This window comes from Acipenser ruthenus, chromosome 4 (genome assembly GCF_902713425.1).
Source record: "Acipenser ruthenus chromosome 4, fAciRut3.2 maternal haplotype, whole genome shotgun sequence".
Classification (NCBI taxonomy): Eukaryota; Metazoa; Chordata; class Actinopteri; order Acipenseriformes; family Acipenseridae; genus Acipenser; species Acipenser ruthenus.
The window spans coordinates 13,737,806-13,756,171 of record NC_081192.1 but is presented as its reverse complement, the minus strand read 5'-3'; the positions used below and the strand labels follow the sequence as shown (position 1 = coordinate 13,756,171).

The 18,366-nt window shown below is 37.0% G+C and overlaps 1 protein-coding gene across 6 annotated transcripts in view; it reads right to left on the bottom strand.

Moving 5' to 3' along the window:
- Positions 1 to 16,221, bottom strand: part of LOC117400235 (microtubule cross-linking factor 1) — an 81,879-nt gene extending 65,658 nt beyond the window's left edge. For 3 of the 6 annotated variants that reach the window (XM_033999855.3, XM_033999856.3, XM_033999857.3), the window contains exons 1-3: positions 14,887 to 16,220; positions 3,630 to 3,854; positions 2,429 to 2,587 (exon numbers count right to left, since the gene is read on the bottom strand). In XM_033999855.3, coding sequence (XP_033855746.3) covers positions 2,429 to 2,587; positions 3,630 to 3,854; positions 14,887 to 15,813 — 1,311 coding nt within the window. In that variant the 5' untranslated portion in view covers positions 15,814 to 16,220. Of the gene's footprint in view, positions 1 to 2,428; positions 2,588 to 3,629; positions 3,855 to 14,878 lie in introns of all 6 variants that reach the window. The other 3 variants (XR_009328403.1, XM_033999858.3, XM_059022037.1) reach the window with 2 other exon arrangements.
- Positions 16,222 to 18,366: the final 2,145 nt, after the last annotated feature.

Below are 18,366 nucleotides of genomic sequence, written 5' to 3'. Positions count from 1 at the left end.
CCACTCAACTTGACTGGCTAGACCAGTGGTTTTCAACCTGTGGTACGCGTACCTTTACTGGTATGCGACAGGCTTGCCACTGGTACGCGCCGACAGTTCTTAATGACGATATGATTCCTCAAAACACAATGCTCTGTCAATCGCACTATCCTGTATCAATCTGTTTGTTCCACTGAAGCACAGAGAAATGAGAAATTATAATGCCGAGCTCCAGACTGCGATTAAAATGGTTAGAAATGCAAGAACAACAACAACAACAACAAAAAACATTGACAACTTTTTCAGGGGTTAGGCACAAAAATGCTGCATCTCCCTTTAAAGTGTCAATATTTACGAATGCGAGATGATGTCGGTCTGATATATATATATATATATATATATATATATATATATATATATATAAACACAATAAAAGTCTCTACGGCAATGCAAGCATTCAAATTTCTTTCATCCAAACTATATTTAATTGGCTTACCAAACGAAATTCATCATTTTGCTTCAAAGAGGTTTAAATACTTGACTCCAGCTCATTTATATTCTTCATCAAAATCTCTTTATTGATTTAAAAAAAGGACACAGTAAAACAAACAATGCGTTTCGACACTAACGTGTCTTCATCTGGTATATTAACACCAGCAGAATACATGAACCCCAGTTTCTTGCAACAGTTGTGATGGTGACCAAACATGTGAGTACTGTTGTGTAAAAAAAGTAGCTTAAAATGAACAGTTGTTTAGGAAATGTAGAACAAGAACAGCAACAAATAAAATACACTTAAGGTTTGTGTCTTGCACACGTGCCATTAACAAAATGCCCTGAAAACGTAACGTAATTAATGAGGGGCTGTAATGCAGCAAAAAGAGCAAGAATTAAACAAACAAGGATGTGAAAAGGTTACCGTACCAAGCTGAAAAAAGCTGTCTTTGTGAACTCCAATAAACCAATGTTATCTTTCACCAGTCAAATCGTAGAGTGCCTAAATTAAGTTTTGAGTCAACACAAATAGATTTTTTTCGTCTCTTGCGTCTTGCATCCCAGTAGATTTTATTACATTGTTTAACGTCAGGAGTTTAAGTGATTTAATTGCACAAGAGCTTTGTACTAAAGCAGGGTCAGCTGTTGAACAAAGTTTATTTCTCAAACTGACCATTTAAAAAATGTGAAAGCAAAACACACAGAAATGCGTGCAGTCAGAAATGCGCGCATTAGTTCGTAGTGCTTTAGGGGCAAAAACAGTGTAATTTCCAGGAATCGGGTAACCTGGTTCCTAGAAGGCCTAGAACCGACTCCGAATTCTTCTACCCAATGTCATGCTTAGTTCATATACTGTATATATATATATATATATATATATATATATATATATATATATATATATATATATATAGTTATGTGGTTAAACTATTTCTGAAACAGGTTGATTATACCTCCTGCACTCAGGATTCAGATCAAACTATTCACTTTTAGTTAAGATATTAAATAAATCTGGCATGTGTAGCTACAGTGTTCAAGTCAGACAGATTCACCAGTATTTCATTTCTTACCTTCTTAATATTCTAGTATGTGTGTTCTCTAATATTATATATTGCTGTTTCTGCCTAGAACATTATTGATATTGCTTACTAACTATTCCAGCACTAAAAGCTACATTTCTGAAACGAGGGGATTTGAAAAATGACCACTGAGGACTTTTAACTAATTTCTTTCAGCACTGAAACTATGGTTATGCATATAGACTGTCTATTTAGTAACTCATGTTGCAGAGGGGACAGAAATTACAGTTGCACAGCCCTAGTGGGCATGGGTAAAACCACTTCACTTTCAGCTTTTAGAAATTGTTAAAAAGGGGCATTCAGCTTTTAGAAGTCGTTAAAGGGGGCATTTTTTGCTGGAATAGTTAGTAAGCATGAGAAATAATGATAGAAGCCGAAATAATAATAGAGAACGATACAGAACAAACATTATAGGATAGTAAGCATTTAACATAATTGTAGCTAACAAAATGTTTCCATAAAATTGCTTCGCCATGCACATTTGCAGTTTTGAAAGAGACACATTATAGCAAACATGTATTTTATTACAAAACTTGGTCAAAGAAAACTGTTTGCAAGCCATTCTTATTTTAAAATTTAAATACATGTGTGTTTCTTTTAAAACTGCATATTTGAGACATGCAGTAGGTAGCTAGTGGAAGTGCAACATGGCTATGATTTATGGAATTATTTTGTGACCTACAATTCCTTTAAGAAATCCAGCCTGTCTGGCTGTTAAAACAGATACCAACCATTTTCAACCTGCTGAATGTGTACAGTATGTTTCTGCTTGGTTTCTTCCTACATCATCCTCCACAATGATGGCCACCACCTGGGCTCCATCAGTCAAGACAAACATTGCTTCCAGTAGAAGGATGTCAGAAGGCCCCACTTACCTCTTTCATCCTGTCCAGCTCGTTGTGCAGGGCCTGTTCGGATATCTCCACCTCGATGATCTTCTGTCGGAGGAGCTCATTATCATCCTCTGCTTTGCTACGCTTCTCCTCCACACTTTCCAGCTCACGGTGCAACCTGACGGAGACGTCTTTGGCTACCTGATCACAGAAACACAAATGGATGATTAGGAAAGATCCCATTTTGTTTCAGCCATGTCCTTGTTTCGGCCCTGTCCTCCAAGATCATCCCAATTGCTGTTCCACACGACTCCCAGCTAGGGTTCCAGTTAGATGTTATGTTGATGCTTTTTGTGCATCACCCCCTCCGCCAGGATTTGAAGGAAAATATTCTTTCAAAAATAAAGAATTACTCACCAACCATGATTAAAGAACTCTCCATTCATTTCTCCAAACACATTTGTACTTCTTACAGAGTATCCTGCCCTCCTGCCCCCACCCCCCAGTTTTAGTCGATTTTAGTTCCAAACATGACTGATCTTATTAACGTCTATCATTAAAATGGTTGTATCTAACAAAACAATTCCATACATCTTACCCATTAGCTACATATGTCTTAAATATGCAGTTTTTAACCCTTCCTCAGTGGCAAGGGGCTTACAAACAGAGATTTCTTTAACCTAGTGTAGTACCAGATGTCAGGGTTTTAAATGAAAATACATGTTTGCTAAAACGTGTTTCTTTCAAAACTGCACATTTGAGACCTATATAATGAATGGATGTGCATGGCAGAATAAATACATTTTGTTAGCTAAAATTACTTCAACTTCTGAATTCGGCAAACTTTTTTTTTTTTTTTTTAAGGTTAAACAGTGTAGAGAAAAACAAGCCTATTTCCATAGTAACCCTGGTTACAGTGAGTTTCAGAGGTCAATCAGAGCTTTGATATGCACCATAGACAAACTAGGTCAAAATAAATGTCATTCAATCACTATCTCAAAGTTATGAAACATGAATTTGCCCTCTTCAGTGGTGAGACTACTTAACAAAATGCTAGATGAGATCAATAAAATGCCAAATAAAAAATAACTGTAAAGAAAAAACGAATAAAGGTAAAATATACATAGTTTTAGATTACCCCCAAACACAGATATAGTAATTAATAAAAATAATTCCAACTGATAAGAAAGAATTCCAGTGTTTCCGTGCATGTTTCCTGTAAAACCTGAACACCACAAATTACCTTCAAGTCCTGCTCCAAATTTCTGACAAGCTCCCCATCTACTAGGCCGGTCTGTGCCACCTTCAAGCTCTTTTGCTCAGCTTTCCTGAGGCGGTACTGCAGGATCCGACAGTTCTTGTTGGCACGGTCCAGCTCCCGTCGGAGCTCCTGCAACTGGTAAACATCCTCCTCCAGGTAGCTGTCCCGCATCTCCTCCATCTCGGCTCGCAGCTCATCCACTTCATCCTGAACAAGACAATTTATTCACACGACTCCAACTAAACTGAAAGAGGGCCTTTCGCACTTATTGACAGTGCGAGTTAGAACAACAGCAGGCTACTGTAGATACTAGGGTTGGAACAATAATCGATCATATTAATAATCATGATCATTTTTTTGCAGCGATAATACGCATCATACACATGGGAGGGGTCATACGCAAAAAACACGCATTATCATATAACAGACATATCCCCCCAACTCAACACCACACGACCATCATGACAGTAAAAACAGACATAATGAAGCGTTCTTACCTTTGTATAAGTTATTGATCAGCAGATGTGTGAGCCACACGAACAGCACAGCGTGTGGTTTTCACCCACTACTCTGAAGAATAAATGATTTTTTTTTTTCTATGGGTAAATATCGGGACTTTCTTCGTATGCATCGGGACACGGGACATTTGCTAGGAAATCTGGACTGCCCTGACCATATAGGGACTGGCATGTATGACAATATGTTTTTAACTTTACCCCATGGTTTCATTTTGAAAATAATTTGTACACTGGCAAAGCACGACTGGTTTTCTAACATAAAAACACAAATACTGTTGTTTTTAAAATAACCGCTAGCTCACTGTAAAATTACTGTAGAAAAGTGGAATTTTTGACTATTAAACATTTTGACACAGGATAATTTTTTTTTACGTAAATTGAATGTAATTGAAAAAAGAAAACAACAAAAAAACACAACCATATGGCACACGTGTAATATAGCCTGAACAACTGTGTTGCTTCTGTTGCTTCTTTATTTTAAACTACAGTAAAGACATGAGTACGGGTGCTCAGCGCCCTCGTATATACAGTTGTAGTCAAAAGTTTACATGGAAATTTATAATTTCTAGAAATTTCTCGAAAACAAAGAATTTTAGGAAACATCTTTTGTAGCAAGTTTTGCTTTTGTGGAGGAGGAAAAAAAGTTACAAGAAATAGATGTCTACAATTATTTATTTCAGCAATATTTTAGCAAAACTCAAAAAATGCTAATTCAAAAGTATTCATATCCTTTGATGCTATAACATTATTGTCTACAAGGTGCTAGAAATTTCAATAATGATAATGCAGAACCTAATTCTAGAAAAGTCTAGAAAATGCTGGATTGTTGGTGAACATTCTTACAGAGTATAAAAGGGTTAGGCATAGGATGATTGTTGTCATTACCAGTAAGTCAGTATGGGGAAAAAGTAATGAGCTATCTGAAGACCTTAGGCAGAAAATTATTTATTGACATAAAGCTGGATAAGGATGATTTCCAACCATTTGAGTATCCCAATTTCAACTACTGTTTCTATTATCAAGAAGTAGACTCATGGTACTGTCACAACACTCCTTCGATCTGGAAGACAGAAGGTTCTTTCACCAATAACAAGTAGAAGAATTGTGAGGAAGGTTAATAACAATCTGAGATTGACTGCCAAAGATATTCAAAGTGAATTGGCTACAAGTGGGACTGGGGTTTCCATTTCAACCATAGGTCGAGTACTGCATGGTGAAGGTCTCAATGGTCGCAGTCCAAGGAAAAAGCCACTCTTAGGAAAACGTCACAAGGACAATTGCTTTAAGTTTGCAAAACAGCATTTGAATGATGGATATGACTTCTGGTCAAAGATTTTGTGGTATGAAACAAAAATCGAGCTATCTGGTCATGCTGACAGTCGTTACGTTTGGAAAAAGTCTGGTGAGGCGTACAAAGAAAAGAACACCATACCTACTGTCAAGCATGGAGGTGGTAATATCCTTCTATGGGGCTGTTTTTCCTCTAATGGCACAGGAAATTTAGTTCCAATGGTAAAATGTATTCCATAGCATACTATGAAATCACATTGGCCAATCATCTGATACCCTCCGCTACAAAACTTGGTTTAAAGCGCAACTAGACGTTCCAACACAACAACGATCCACAGCAAACATCAAAATCTACTTCAGAATGCTTAAAGAAGAAGAAAAAAATCAAGGTTCTAGAATGGCCTAGTCAAAGTCCCAATCTAAATCAGAATCTTTGGCATGAGTTGAAGAAAGCTGTGCACATAGAAGTCCTTGGAATTTGAATGAACTGGAATAATTTTGCATTGAAGAATGGTCAAAAATCACTAAAGAATCATGCCAAAAGCTCATTGACAAATATCCTAATCGTTTAAAATAGGTTATTATTGCTGAAGGTGCCTCAGCTAGCTATTAATTTCATTTTCCTTGTCAGGGTATGAAACTTTTGAATTAGCATTTTTGGAGTTAGGGGATTTTAAATTCGGCAAAAGTATACAGAGGGTGTGTCAGCATAGATTCCTGCAGGGTACCTCCTGTTTTAGTGGGACCAGTGCTGGGTCATTTATACTGTAGTTATAGGCAATGTTTTATTAGCTGTTTTTTCCCACAGTGTTTTATTTTGCATTTTTGTATCTCTTTGTTTACAATCCAAACTGTGTGTTCGCAGCCACGTGCTGTACCATTGCTGGTTCAGTCACATGATTTTGTTCTGCTCGACCCCGCACAAGGCGTTACTATTGTTGGAAGTTCCTAGTTGCTGCTACCTGCAACTACAATTACAAATCTTAATCTATTGTAAATAAATCTTGGGCGTTGGAAAGTCAATTCCTGCGTTTCTCCCATCTGTCAGTGAATACCCACAACCCCCTTTCACAGTAACACATACAGCTTCCGAGAAAGACAACACCACTTCCCATACCTATTGTGACAACTCGATGCTCAGGTAAATTATTCAATTTTATGTCTGGTCTAGTGATGGAGAGTTTTTCTAAAATAATATTCATCCATTCTCAACAAGATCTACTGTAAAGTGTGGACTATAGCCAACACACCATGCCAACATATTATTTGTAAACACCCTGCTTTTCTGTACATATGGTGTTTATCATATAACAGCTTGCTCCTGAACAGTTTGCTGCCTCTGTGTACTTCAGCATATGTGTCCTTTAACAAAAGTTTCCAAATACCAAAAAACAAAAATTATTGAAAAAAATGAGAGCCATTTGTTTAGTTTTCTGTTTTGTAAACCAACCCTGTTTTATTAAAGAGACTTCAATCGTCTTTTATGCCAGAGGCTGTTTATAAATAATAGTGAAATGTTGTTAATATCAATGTCTCCAGCAGCATGAGCCCAGCAGAAATTCCAGAGCCCTGTGAATTAAGGCTAACTGTATGTTGTCTCCAAAAACATAATGGCTTTGAAAAAACACCAGACACTGGAGGCCTGAACTCAGAAGAGATACAGAACATCCTGTACTTTCTCATTTGATTAATTTCTAAGACAGCCATTATCATTATCATTGTAGTTTTTGTCCTGACATTCATATAAAATTTCTTGAGATTAATTAAAAATAGTGAGTGCGGTTTGGCCCGTTTGTTTTTGGTTACATAAGGCCGGGCCAGTGTCGGGGGAGGGGATGTGTGAAATAATTAACCCAGCTTTTGAGTATTTTGTTTTAGAATATCAATAAATGTGTAGCTCTGAGTATACATTGAAGTAAATGTCATCCACATTCAGTCAATAAAACCCAATTTATTTCCAATTTATGGTGCAGGTATTTTATAATGGAAGTTGTTTGTAAGCCATTTCACTGCACCATTTGTTTTATTTCAGAATGTGTTTGTTAGTTAGTTTGTTTTGTAACCTCTTTTCTCAATCAAGGATTGCATAGCTACTCAGGATTGCACAGAATACACAATGCGAAAATCTATTGTGGACTAATGTCAATGTGAGCTTTTGTCATTCGTTAATGGATTATGAAAGTACATTCCATTTGATCTGTTTAACCTGCCGGAGACAAAACCGAACCAGGTAACTACAGACCAATAAGCCTGACTTCTATTATATGTAAACTTATGGAAAATATAATAAGATTCAAAATGGAAAGTTACATATATGGTAACAATATCCTGGGAGACAGCCAGCATGGTTTTAGGAAAGGGAGATCGTGTCTAACTAAACTACTTGACTTTTTTGAGGATGCAACATTGAAAATGGATAACTGCAAAGCATACGACATGGTTTATTTAGATTTCCAGAAAGCTTTTGACAAAGTCCCGCACAAAAGATTAATTCTCAAACTGAACGCAGTAGGGATTCAAGGAAATGCATGCACATGGATTAGGGAGTGGTTAACAGGTAGAAAACAGAAAGTACTGATTAGAGGAGAAACCTCAAAATGGAGTGAGGTAACCAGTGGTGTACCACAGGGATCAGTATTAGGTCCTCTGCTATTCCTAATCTACATTAATGATTTAGATTCTGGTATAGTAAGCAAACTCGTTAAATTTGCAGACGACACAAAAATAGGAGGAGTGGCAAACACTGTTGAAGCAGCAAAGATCATTCAAAATGATCTAGACAGCATTCAGAATTGGGCAGACACATGGCAAATGGAATTTAATAGAGAAAAGTGTAAAATATTGCATGCGGGCAATAAAAATGTGCATTATAAATATCATTTGGCAGATACTGAAATTGAAGAAGGAATCTATGAAAAAGACCTAGGAGTTTATGTTGAATCAGAAATGTTTTCATCAAGACAATGTCGGGAAGCTATAAAAAAAGGCTAACAAGATGCTCGGATATATTGTGAGAAGTGTTGAATTTAAATCAAGGGGAGTAATGTTAAAACTCTACAATGCATTAGTAAGACCTCACCTAGAATATTGTGTTCAGTTCTGGTCACCTCATTACAAAAAGGATATTGCTGCTCTAGAAAGAGTGCAAAGAAGAGCAACCAGAATTATCCCGGGTTTAAAAGGCATGTCGTATGCAGACAGGCTAAAAGAATTGAATCTATTCAGTCTTGAACAAAGAAGACTATGCGGCGATCTGATTCAAACATTCCAAATCGTAAAAGGTATAGACCATGTCAACCCAGGGGACTTCTTTGACCTGAAAAAAGAAACAAGGACCAGGGGTCACAAATGGAGATTAGATAAAGGGACATTCAGAACAGAAAATAGGAGGCACTTTTTTACACAGAGAATTGTTTAGGGTCTGGAACCAACTCCCCTGTAATGTTGTTGAAGCTGACACCCTGGGATCCTTCAAGAAGCTGCTTGATGAGATTCTGGGATCAATAAGCTACTAACAACCAAACGAGCAAGATGGGCTGAATAGCCTCCTCTCATTTGTAAACTTTCTTATGTTCTTATGTTCTTATGTTGTTATTAAGGTCATCTCTATAACCCATTACACTACCCACTACAAGTATTGATTGGGACAACTCATTTTTAATACTTTTTGAGGGTGGTATACATAGACCCAAAACCTGACTAAGCAGCCATAATATATTTCTTAATGCACACCATTCAATGAATAAATGCATGAGGGTGGAGGGTCTTACTTAATGTCAGTAATTTATCTGTTGTTAACAGTAGGCCCCTATGGGATTTTGAATGCCAATTGAAATTCCAAGTTTAGTCACACTATCAATGATCTACTTCTTTTTTTTTAAAATTTAGAGTGACCAATTATTATTTTTTTATTTATTTTCCCCCAATTTGGAATGTTTTTTCTCCTCACCGCAGCGGGTTCCCACACAGCACAGATGTTCTGAGGGCGTGTGAGCATCCTCCGATCTCACAAGCCTAAAGCCAGAATCGCTTTGACGCTGAGCAATCCAGAGCAGAGGTGGACGGGCTACTGATCTCGAAGAACAGAGATCAGCTCTGCTTTTCATCCACTCGGAATATACTTGGTGTCTGGCCAGTAGGATTCGCTGTTGTGTGATGAGGAGAAATGATCCCTGCCGGTTTCAACCCCCTTGGGGTCCCCAGCAAAGGCGCCATCCAAGCTGTGTGACTCATCCTTCAATGATCTACTTCTACTATAGACTTGCACTAAGTGTCTAAGTGTCACATTTTCATGTTGTAATTCAAATCTCATAAAAGGCTGTAATATTTATTTCATTTAATATGACACATGTGAGGTGTGGTATTACCAGACTCATGTTTTACAGTCACAACTAGACAATAATTCATGTTAATTTGCTGATCCTAATGACCCTCTCAGCTTTTCCATAAAAACAAAATAAATAAAAATGTCTTAAAAGCAGCAGGAGTTTTTCCATAAATGTAGTTAGACACCAACAACATAAACTGTAAACACACTATTCTAGTAAGAATCAACTAAACTGAAAAGGGTTTTTTTTTGCATTCTGTTGCTGTTTCAAACCTACATGGTATGTACTTTAGTGTTTTTATAACCAGAACTAAATTACTGTAGTTTCCTACTGAAAAGTTTACCACAGTAAATATACACTGTAATTAGCAGTGTTCCTATGCGTTTACAATGGTTATACTATGCATTTACAATAGTTTCCAATGGTTTCCCATGTTTGCTTAATATAGTTTAATATACCCCTCTTGTGCTTTACAATGCTTACCTATGCTTCACCTATGCATGGGTTTCACTAGTGTTTTTTTTTTTCATAGCGACCCCTAGAACTGTTGCCCTCGCCTCTGCTTTTAACCATCATTAAAAAAAAACAGCTGAATGTTTTTGCAGATCCTTAATGTTACTCATAAGTATCCGTCCAATTGTGTTTCTATTTTAAAAACTCAACTACAGCAACCAACAGACCACGGAAATAAGCAAATCTAATGAGTTAAAAATAATGTATTCAGTCCCATTATTCATTCAATTTTATTTCTGCTAAATGTTAAGGAAACAAATGGTACTTTGCAGGATCAAGGAAAATGCAATGTAGTGATTGAAGATCCCTGTCATAAATCTCAAAACCCATACTGGCTGCTTAAAGGAGTGTAAATCAGTGCTTTAATATCTATTTACTTACATTTAATTGGAATACTTAACATTGTTATTATTAATCCCCTTTTTATTGTGTTGAGAATCTTTTGTTTTTTCACTTTTTACATGAATTCAGGATTTGAAAATATTCTAAATGCAGGGCCATGGATATGCTGAGGTATCCTGATACCTGTGCAAGTGATCACATGATCTGATTGCTGATTTCAGCTTACACTTGACGTTACTAGGTACTACGAAGCAGCAGCAAAAATAGTGTTGCAAATATTTTCATATCCGCCCAAAAAAGAAAGGAAACAACAAGCAAATAACCAAACGATATTGAGCACAAAAAGGGGGGCAGTGACCATTTTGCCTGTGCTAATTAGATGCAATTATCACTTCTTTAAAGATATCATGTGAAGTCAAAAGTTTTAAGCAAAATTATTCTGTGGTATACTTGAACAAATATGTTAAAACGAATCTTGAGATAGTTTAAAAAACGACAGTGTTGACAGTGTAAGTATAGTCCTACACAGGGATGAAGTTCACAATAAAAAAGTGCAGGTACTCATATGCACAGCTGGGTGTAAACATTTTAAAAATGGAGACAATTTGAGTGCCAATGAATAAATACTTTTAAAATGTATACATATCGGTACACGATATATTTATGAATACAAAATAAGCCTTAAAAAAGAACTGATCAATTATAACTAATTCACCATAGACAAGGAAGCTGAAAATACTGGGAGCTTTGTATCCTCTCTATCTGCTGAATCACTCAGTCATGTACTGTAAAATAACATTTCAGTTAAACCTTAAATGACAAGCATTAAGAAATATTACACTATGTGGTAACTGCTGTAGAGAGAGAGTTTTGTTTCAAGATATCCTAAAAAAGGGATTATGTTATAAAAATGGTATTAAAAAAACAACTGTGCTATGGAAAAAAAATGATCTAAGTGAAACAATGCACAATAGGGGCTGACATACCCCTAATTTTTTGATGTAACAGGCACTACTACTACTAATGATGTACTTGACTTGGCCATTTTAATCCCCACACTTTCCAGACCCTGGGTACTCATCTGCAACCGGGCCTGGCCATGCTTCAGTAATAGCCTTGGATTATAACATGTTTCTTTTATGTATTTTTTACTTATTACTTATCCTACAATACTATATTCTGTGTGTTTCTCTGTTGTGTTTCTGCGTAGATTAATTACCATGATTTATTCCATAAAAAGATTTTCCAGGCAGAAACATTATAAAAGTAGACTTAAAAAAAAAAAAAAAAAATATATATATATATATATATATATATATATATATATATATATATATATATATATATATATCCCTGGTATTATGGTTTCTGTACAATAAACAAAGTGGCAAAAGACACATTTTCATAAAGTAATGTCATTACTGTGGTTTACTTCTGCCTGTTTTTTTTTAGATGTACATGCAAGTGAAAACTCTTCAAAATGTTTTAGAGAAGGAGGCATTGTACAAATAAAAAACACCTCACCATTTTGTTTTTTGTTTATTACAGTCCTTACAACAGAAAATACTAGGATCACAACAAAACAAAATGTTGATCACTATACTTAACATGTACATTGCAAGTTGGGCCCGTGTTTGAAAAGCGTGAAGCACACCTACATCTGTATCCTGATTTTTCGCTTACCAAAATCTGAAGCAGCACTTTGTTGATCCTGTTTTTTTAATGTTAATCCCTACTGTCCCACACATCACTTGCCATTTTAGAAACTTTCATGCAAATTCTGTCAATGTGGTAAATCGGTGCAAGGCAAAACGCGTTATGATAATTATTTCTAATATTTAACAACTATGTAATTTATGGCAAACACTGATGTGGATTTTTACCTTCAAATTCATGTGCAACAATGGTCATTCGAATATTCAGATAGTTTATCTGCCACACTAAAGAAAATACTTATTACTTCACAATGATAATTACTCCACACTGCTGTTTTCACGTTGCACTGCTAAGGTCTTCTCTCATTGATCAACGAATGAGCACTGACACAAAGTGAAATGGGCGGAGATTTGTGACTCATGCCAAAATGAAATCTAATCAAAATGAAAGCTCGGCCAATCAGCATGCAGTGATTATACTGACGTTAATGGTGGCCAATAGCAGCTAGAAACAGAAGCAGTATGAGGAAACAGAATGCAAGCAGCACAAACTGTGCTGAATGAAAGCGCATTTGAGAAACGTTGTGCTAGTGGACTGTGTGAGTGGATGGAATGCATCTGCATTGGATGAAAAACAGATTCAATAAGTCCCGGTACCCAGTACTGGCATCAAAATAAGTCCCGGTACAGAGTACCGGTGTGTACCGGCAGAATTTCACCCCTGGTCCTACAGGAAGGAAAGTGCTCTTTTCTACTGCAACTGTACAACAAACAAAACTGCAGACCAAGGCAAATCTATGGAAGAATAATGAAGCTGAAATGCTGTCAGGGATGTAAATAGTCTGGCAGTCAGCTGCTCACAGTTGCACTTAAAGAATCTATAGAAAACAGTAGGAGGAAGCTATTGTGTGCCACATGATACAAACAATCAAGATCAATTGCCTTTCAGGCAATGTAAATAGCTGAGACACAGCTGGCGAGCAGGGCGCACAGCTATTGTCTTCTTAGCTGCATCTGCTAGCAGTGGACCATTTTCATGTCTTCAGGGAGCTGGTCATTCTAACAACTGTAATTGCATTGTTTGATGTTTCTGCTTTATTTATTAGTACTTCTTTGACAAAGAAAAACAACAACCAACTCGTTTATGTCTTTCTTAGGTGAGTCTGAACCATCACTCATTTAAAATAGGGTATTGTGCTTTGGTGGCACTGGGAGGACACTATTAAACATCAACCAATCCTCACTATATAGCTTTAAAAAAAAAAAAAAAAAAAAAAAAAAAAAAAAAAGTAGATTTTTAAATATTACAGAGAAGTTTAAAATCCCAATTTACAATCCCAATTATTTAATTATGTTATCTATTTGTTTATTGATGTATTTGTTTGCTTTTTTAACATACCATCTTTTCTATCATTCACTTGGAAAATATTATATTGAATAATATATATATATATATACTGTATATATATATATATATATATATATATATATATATATATATATATATATATATTATATATATATATATATATATATATATATAAAGTGTGCACTGAATTTAAGTTTTATTTAGGGTACCTTAAGAAAGAAAGTATATATTTGATGATGTGTTGACGACTGTTGAGCATTGAGATGAATCTGAACAGCAGACAGCAGTGTTACTACTACTGTACCCCCTCAGTGCTTTCAAAACATTACGCGTCCCTTCCTGTGCCACCTTCCCTAGGGAATGGCGCAGTCTGGTCTGAAATGCCATCTGGACTCTGGTTTACAGGATGTGTGAAATCCAATTAATAAACATTGAATAAAGTAACACTATTTAGATTGTGTTTTAGCCACATTGTAAGCGCTTATAACACACACACACACGAAGCACTGTTGCAACCAAAAAAAGGTTTGCTCCAGTAGTGAAACACTACTGGATTGTAAATGCAATGAACGCATCTTCACTGGAACAGAGCCGGATTAAATGTATTACTAAGGACAGATATTTTATATTTTCATTTAAAATGCACAAGCAAAATAAGGGTTAAATATATTGCAGTGTGGTATATAACATCTGTCATATGCGTGTTGTGCAGCAAGGACGCAGCGCATAAAACCACTGCAATTAGTGCGATGTGAAAACACACACACACACACACGTTGTACACACATTCACTAAGCACTGAGTGTCCTTCATTGAAAAAAAATGTATCCTACTGCGGTAATCTGAAATGATCAGTGAAGCTATGTTACCAGCCATAACTATGGTTATAAAATATGTATGCTAGTATGCCCATTCTAATTCATATATCATCACTTTAAAAAATAAATCATGCCTTTTTACAGTAAATGCAAATTGATACTTGATTCATGACTGTACTATAAGCAGCCGATAAACTGCATTATCTAGCCTGCTGAGAGAGGGGCAAATTGGATTTAACAATATTAAGTGTGCAATTGACCATTGGTAAGTTAAAATCAACAGTATTCGTCTACCTGCACGGTCTGATGAACAATAGTTACTTTAATGGTAGCTGCTTCAAAGCTACCGCCATGCACACAAACTAACACTTCATTACAGGAGCCAATAACTCGTGTACCTTATTACCTTGAGATAGTCGTTTTCTGAGCGAAGGTCGTCGATTTCCCTTTGTAAATCTTCTATCAACTCCCTGCTTCCCTCCAACATGTAGTCTGTTGGGGTATTTGGTTTGCTGACTCTCAGCTCCACTTTACTGACACCACATCTGCCCAAAATATCCTCTTTCGGGTCGCCGCTGCATTGTCCTTGGACTGCTACAGCTAAGGATCCCTTTTCTTTTACAGGGGCCAGAGACTTTAAAGTCGTCGACGTTTCAGCTATACGGAGTAGATTTTGACACCCTCCAGGGGCTTCTGTGGTCGAAGCCCCGGGAGGCTGAATCTCTCCTGTCACTTGGTCCCGATCGCTCGAGCCGGTGCCGGACTCAGCATCACTGCTGGCCGCCTGGGCTTGCCTCTGCTCATCGGATAGGGGCTCAGAAGGACAATCGGATAAATCAGAGCTGCTATCCGTATGGCTGATTCTGCCCAGACCGGCTCCTGGCTGGGCTCTGGCCTCTGTACTTTGACCAAGGAACCCTTGAGTGGACTCTACCAGCGTGCATTTTTTCCCCTTTTTTGCTTTAGCAGTGGGATCGCTCTTCCTGGCAACTTTATGTTCTGCTGTTCCGTGTTGGATGACCTTAGTTGCCTTTTTTGTTGCTACAGACTTTGTGGTACTTTTAACAGGTGATGGCTTCTCCTTTACACTTGGGATGCTGCGCCTGGAGAGACGGCTTTGAGCGGCCAAGAGCCCAGCTGACTGCTGCTGCTGTTTACTTGAAAGGTTTGGAGATTTAGGAGGACCAGTCGGAGGTTTGGCTGACGATCGGGAATGCAGATCCTTCATAAAGGGTCTGGCAGGCGACGGTGCTCGGTTCAGCCTCTTTTTCTCAACAAGCTGGCGGTTCTGAAGCTTGATTTCGTTATTGGTTCCATTTAAAGTCTCCATCATCCAGACACACGGGAAAGGGATGGTGATGGAAGAAATTACCAATCCTCAGCCCACAGAAATAACCCTTGCAAATCACACCGGCAACAGCATCCAGTACTTCAGTTTTCCTTTTCATCACTTCGGATTGGTGCCCACCATGCCTCACGCTCACATCGAAGCAGTGAATTATTTTAATAATTTGTCATTTATATGTTTTCTTTCGGCTTGAACCAGATAAAATGCTGCAGTAATTCTCAGTCGATTTGATGCGAGTCACACCTGCAGTTGCATGTATGTGTTTTGCACAGTCCGCCTAATTAATTGGCAGTCAGGATTCATGTTATGATTTCCCTCATATCTCCAATCCTTTCCCCCTCTTTCCCCTCCAGCCTTTCTCCCTTCTGCTTCAGTCTGACATTAAAAATCTGCAAACGCTGCGTTCCCTGACTCTGACGCTAGTGCCGTCCCTCGAGCGCATGCGCTTACTGTCTACACACACACACACACACACACACACACACACACACACACACACACACACACACACACCCGCCCCCTTCTCTAGCCCTGTAATTCAGCAGGTCAATTAAACCGTGAGCTGTTCGTATCCTCAGAGGCAAGCAGTTTGTAGCAAGTGTGGCATAAGATGCACACATGCTTTTGATTCAAAGAGTTGGTGTTTTCCTCATTCTCTCAAGAAACAAAATGCACCTCGAATTTTTCTAACTTGATCCACATGTGTTAATTGAAACTTTAAATAATAAACCGAAGCAGTTTAAAAAAAATTTTTTTTACAGTAAATGGAATACGTTATCGAGCCTGTTATTTTAGTTTCAGGTGCTGCTCTTGGCGTTACATTAATGACACAGAAGTGGGGCTTGCTATGCACTTCCATATAAAGCAAAACTTATTCCATATAAACTGGCTTATCTGTGCAAACTTAATAAGTTTGCATAACACAGGAACACTATTGTACGGTATTATCAAAAATACAGTAAACTAATCCCCACCACGAAATAGGTAATCACATCCTTACTACTTTCAGTTTGTACTTTACCTCTTTATTGGAAAACCCACAACAAAGAATGTGTGAACCAATTAATTAATGGTATGCTCATGTAATACTTGTCACCATGCAAGCTCTGTCAATAACATCAGAGGCGGAGTTTATAGATTTCTATGGAATGTCCCCCATGATATTTTGGAATCCCTTCATTTGTAATCGTTCAGAATTGAACGTAACACATTTACAACTGTTGAGATCCAAAAAAAGTATATTCACACTGGTGAAGCCATTCAGCATTATCTGTATACAGTGCCACTTTACTGGTTGTGTCATGTTATATAGTTGACAACTACCAAATAAACTGTTTCTGTTTCAATTGTGTAGCTACATTATTTACATTATGTTTTTCATGATTTTTATCAACACAACGTATACACGCAAGCATTCATTTCCCAGGTTGCTAACAATCCTTAACAAAACATAATTATTAGGTCATTATTAATTAAAACAAGACACACTTTTGATTGAAAATAGCTAGTTAGTAGTTATTGTAATTATGTGAAGGCATTGCCCGAAATGTTTTCTTACTTAGCTTTTTACCTCAGAATTGAGTGTTGAAAGTAATGGAAGAAAATCCTTCAAAAATAACAACAACCACATGGTGTACTAACTTCTCCATTAGTGAGCCTTTCAGTAAAAACGTGAATATGGCTCAAGAACACACTAATAAGATTGATCTCACACGTTCACACCGTCTTTTATAACCTGATATTTAACATGCTTTTCCTTTCAAATGGAAAGACAAAACATGTAGTATGTACAAAAAGTGATATTTAAAATAAAGGATCACCTTATAGAGGTGATTGCCTGTAAATTATGCAACTGTTATAAACAAGTACAATACATTTCGACCCAGATAGACACGCTTAAAGCTGAAATGGCAACAATCGTGTTCAGTTTTTAATATGATTAAATATACGTCTAGTTAACTATTAAGATTTGTACCCTTCCATACCTTTCTCTTTTACACACTCAGAAGTTGTATGGTGAAAGGAGTGTACTAGAAATGCAGACCATTATACTAAATACTAAATAGAAACTAGTTTGGAATATTTAAAATGGAAAGGTTCGATTCAGGCCTCTTCGTATCCCCTGCAGGAGACCTAATGGAGGTATGTCACACTTTACATGTTTCTATTTATCTGGAAAACCTCTTATCCAATTGTGCTGAAGCTTGGTGTGATCATTATTTAAAATACGTTTTTGATTAGATACTGGGGAGTATATAGGGTTACTGGAAAGTTACTGGGAGAATCAGATTGTAGGAATATGTGGAGGTGTCTCTGTCAGTACAGACTGTATGTCACATGTACATGTGTACGTGTATCTTAAGAACACAATAACGTATTCAATTTACTGTAAATTATTCATTTTAATACACTTTACTGTGATAATAACACCCATGTACTTGCCTAATGACATCTAGGTCTTAACTACCACTTATCCAATTTTCATTAAACTTCTCATTGCCATTTCTTATTCCATGTGTTATTCTTTACATATTGTTG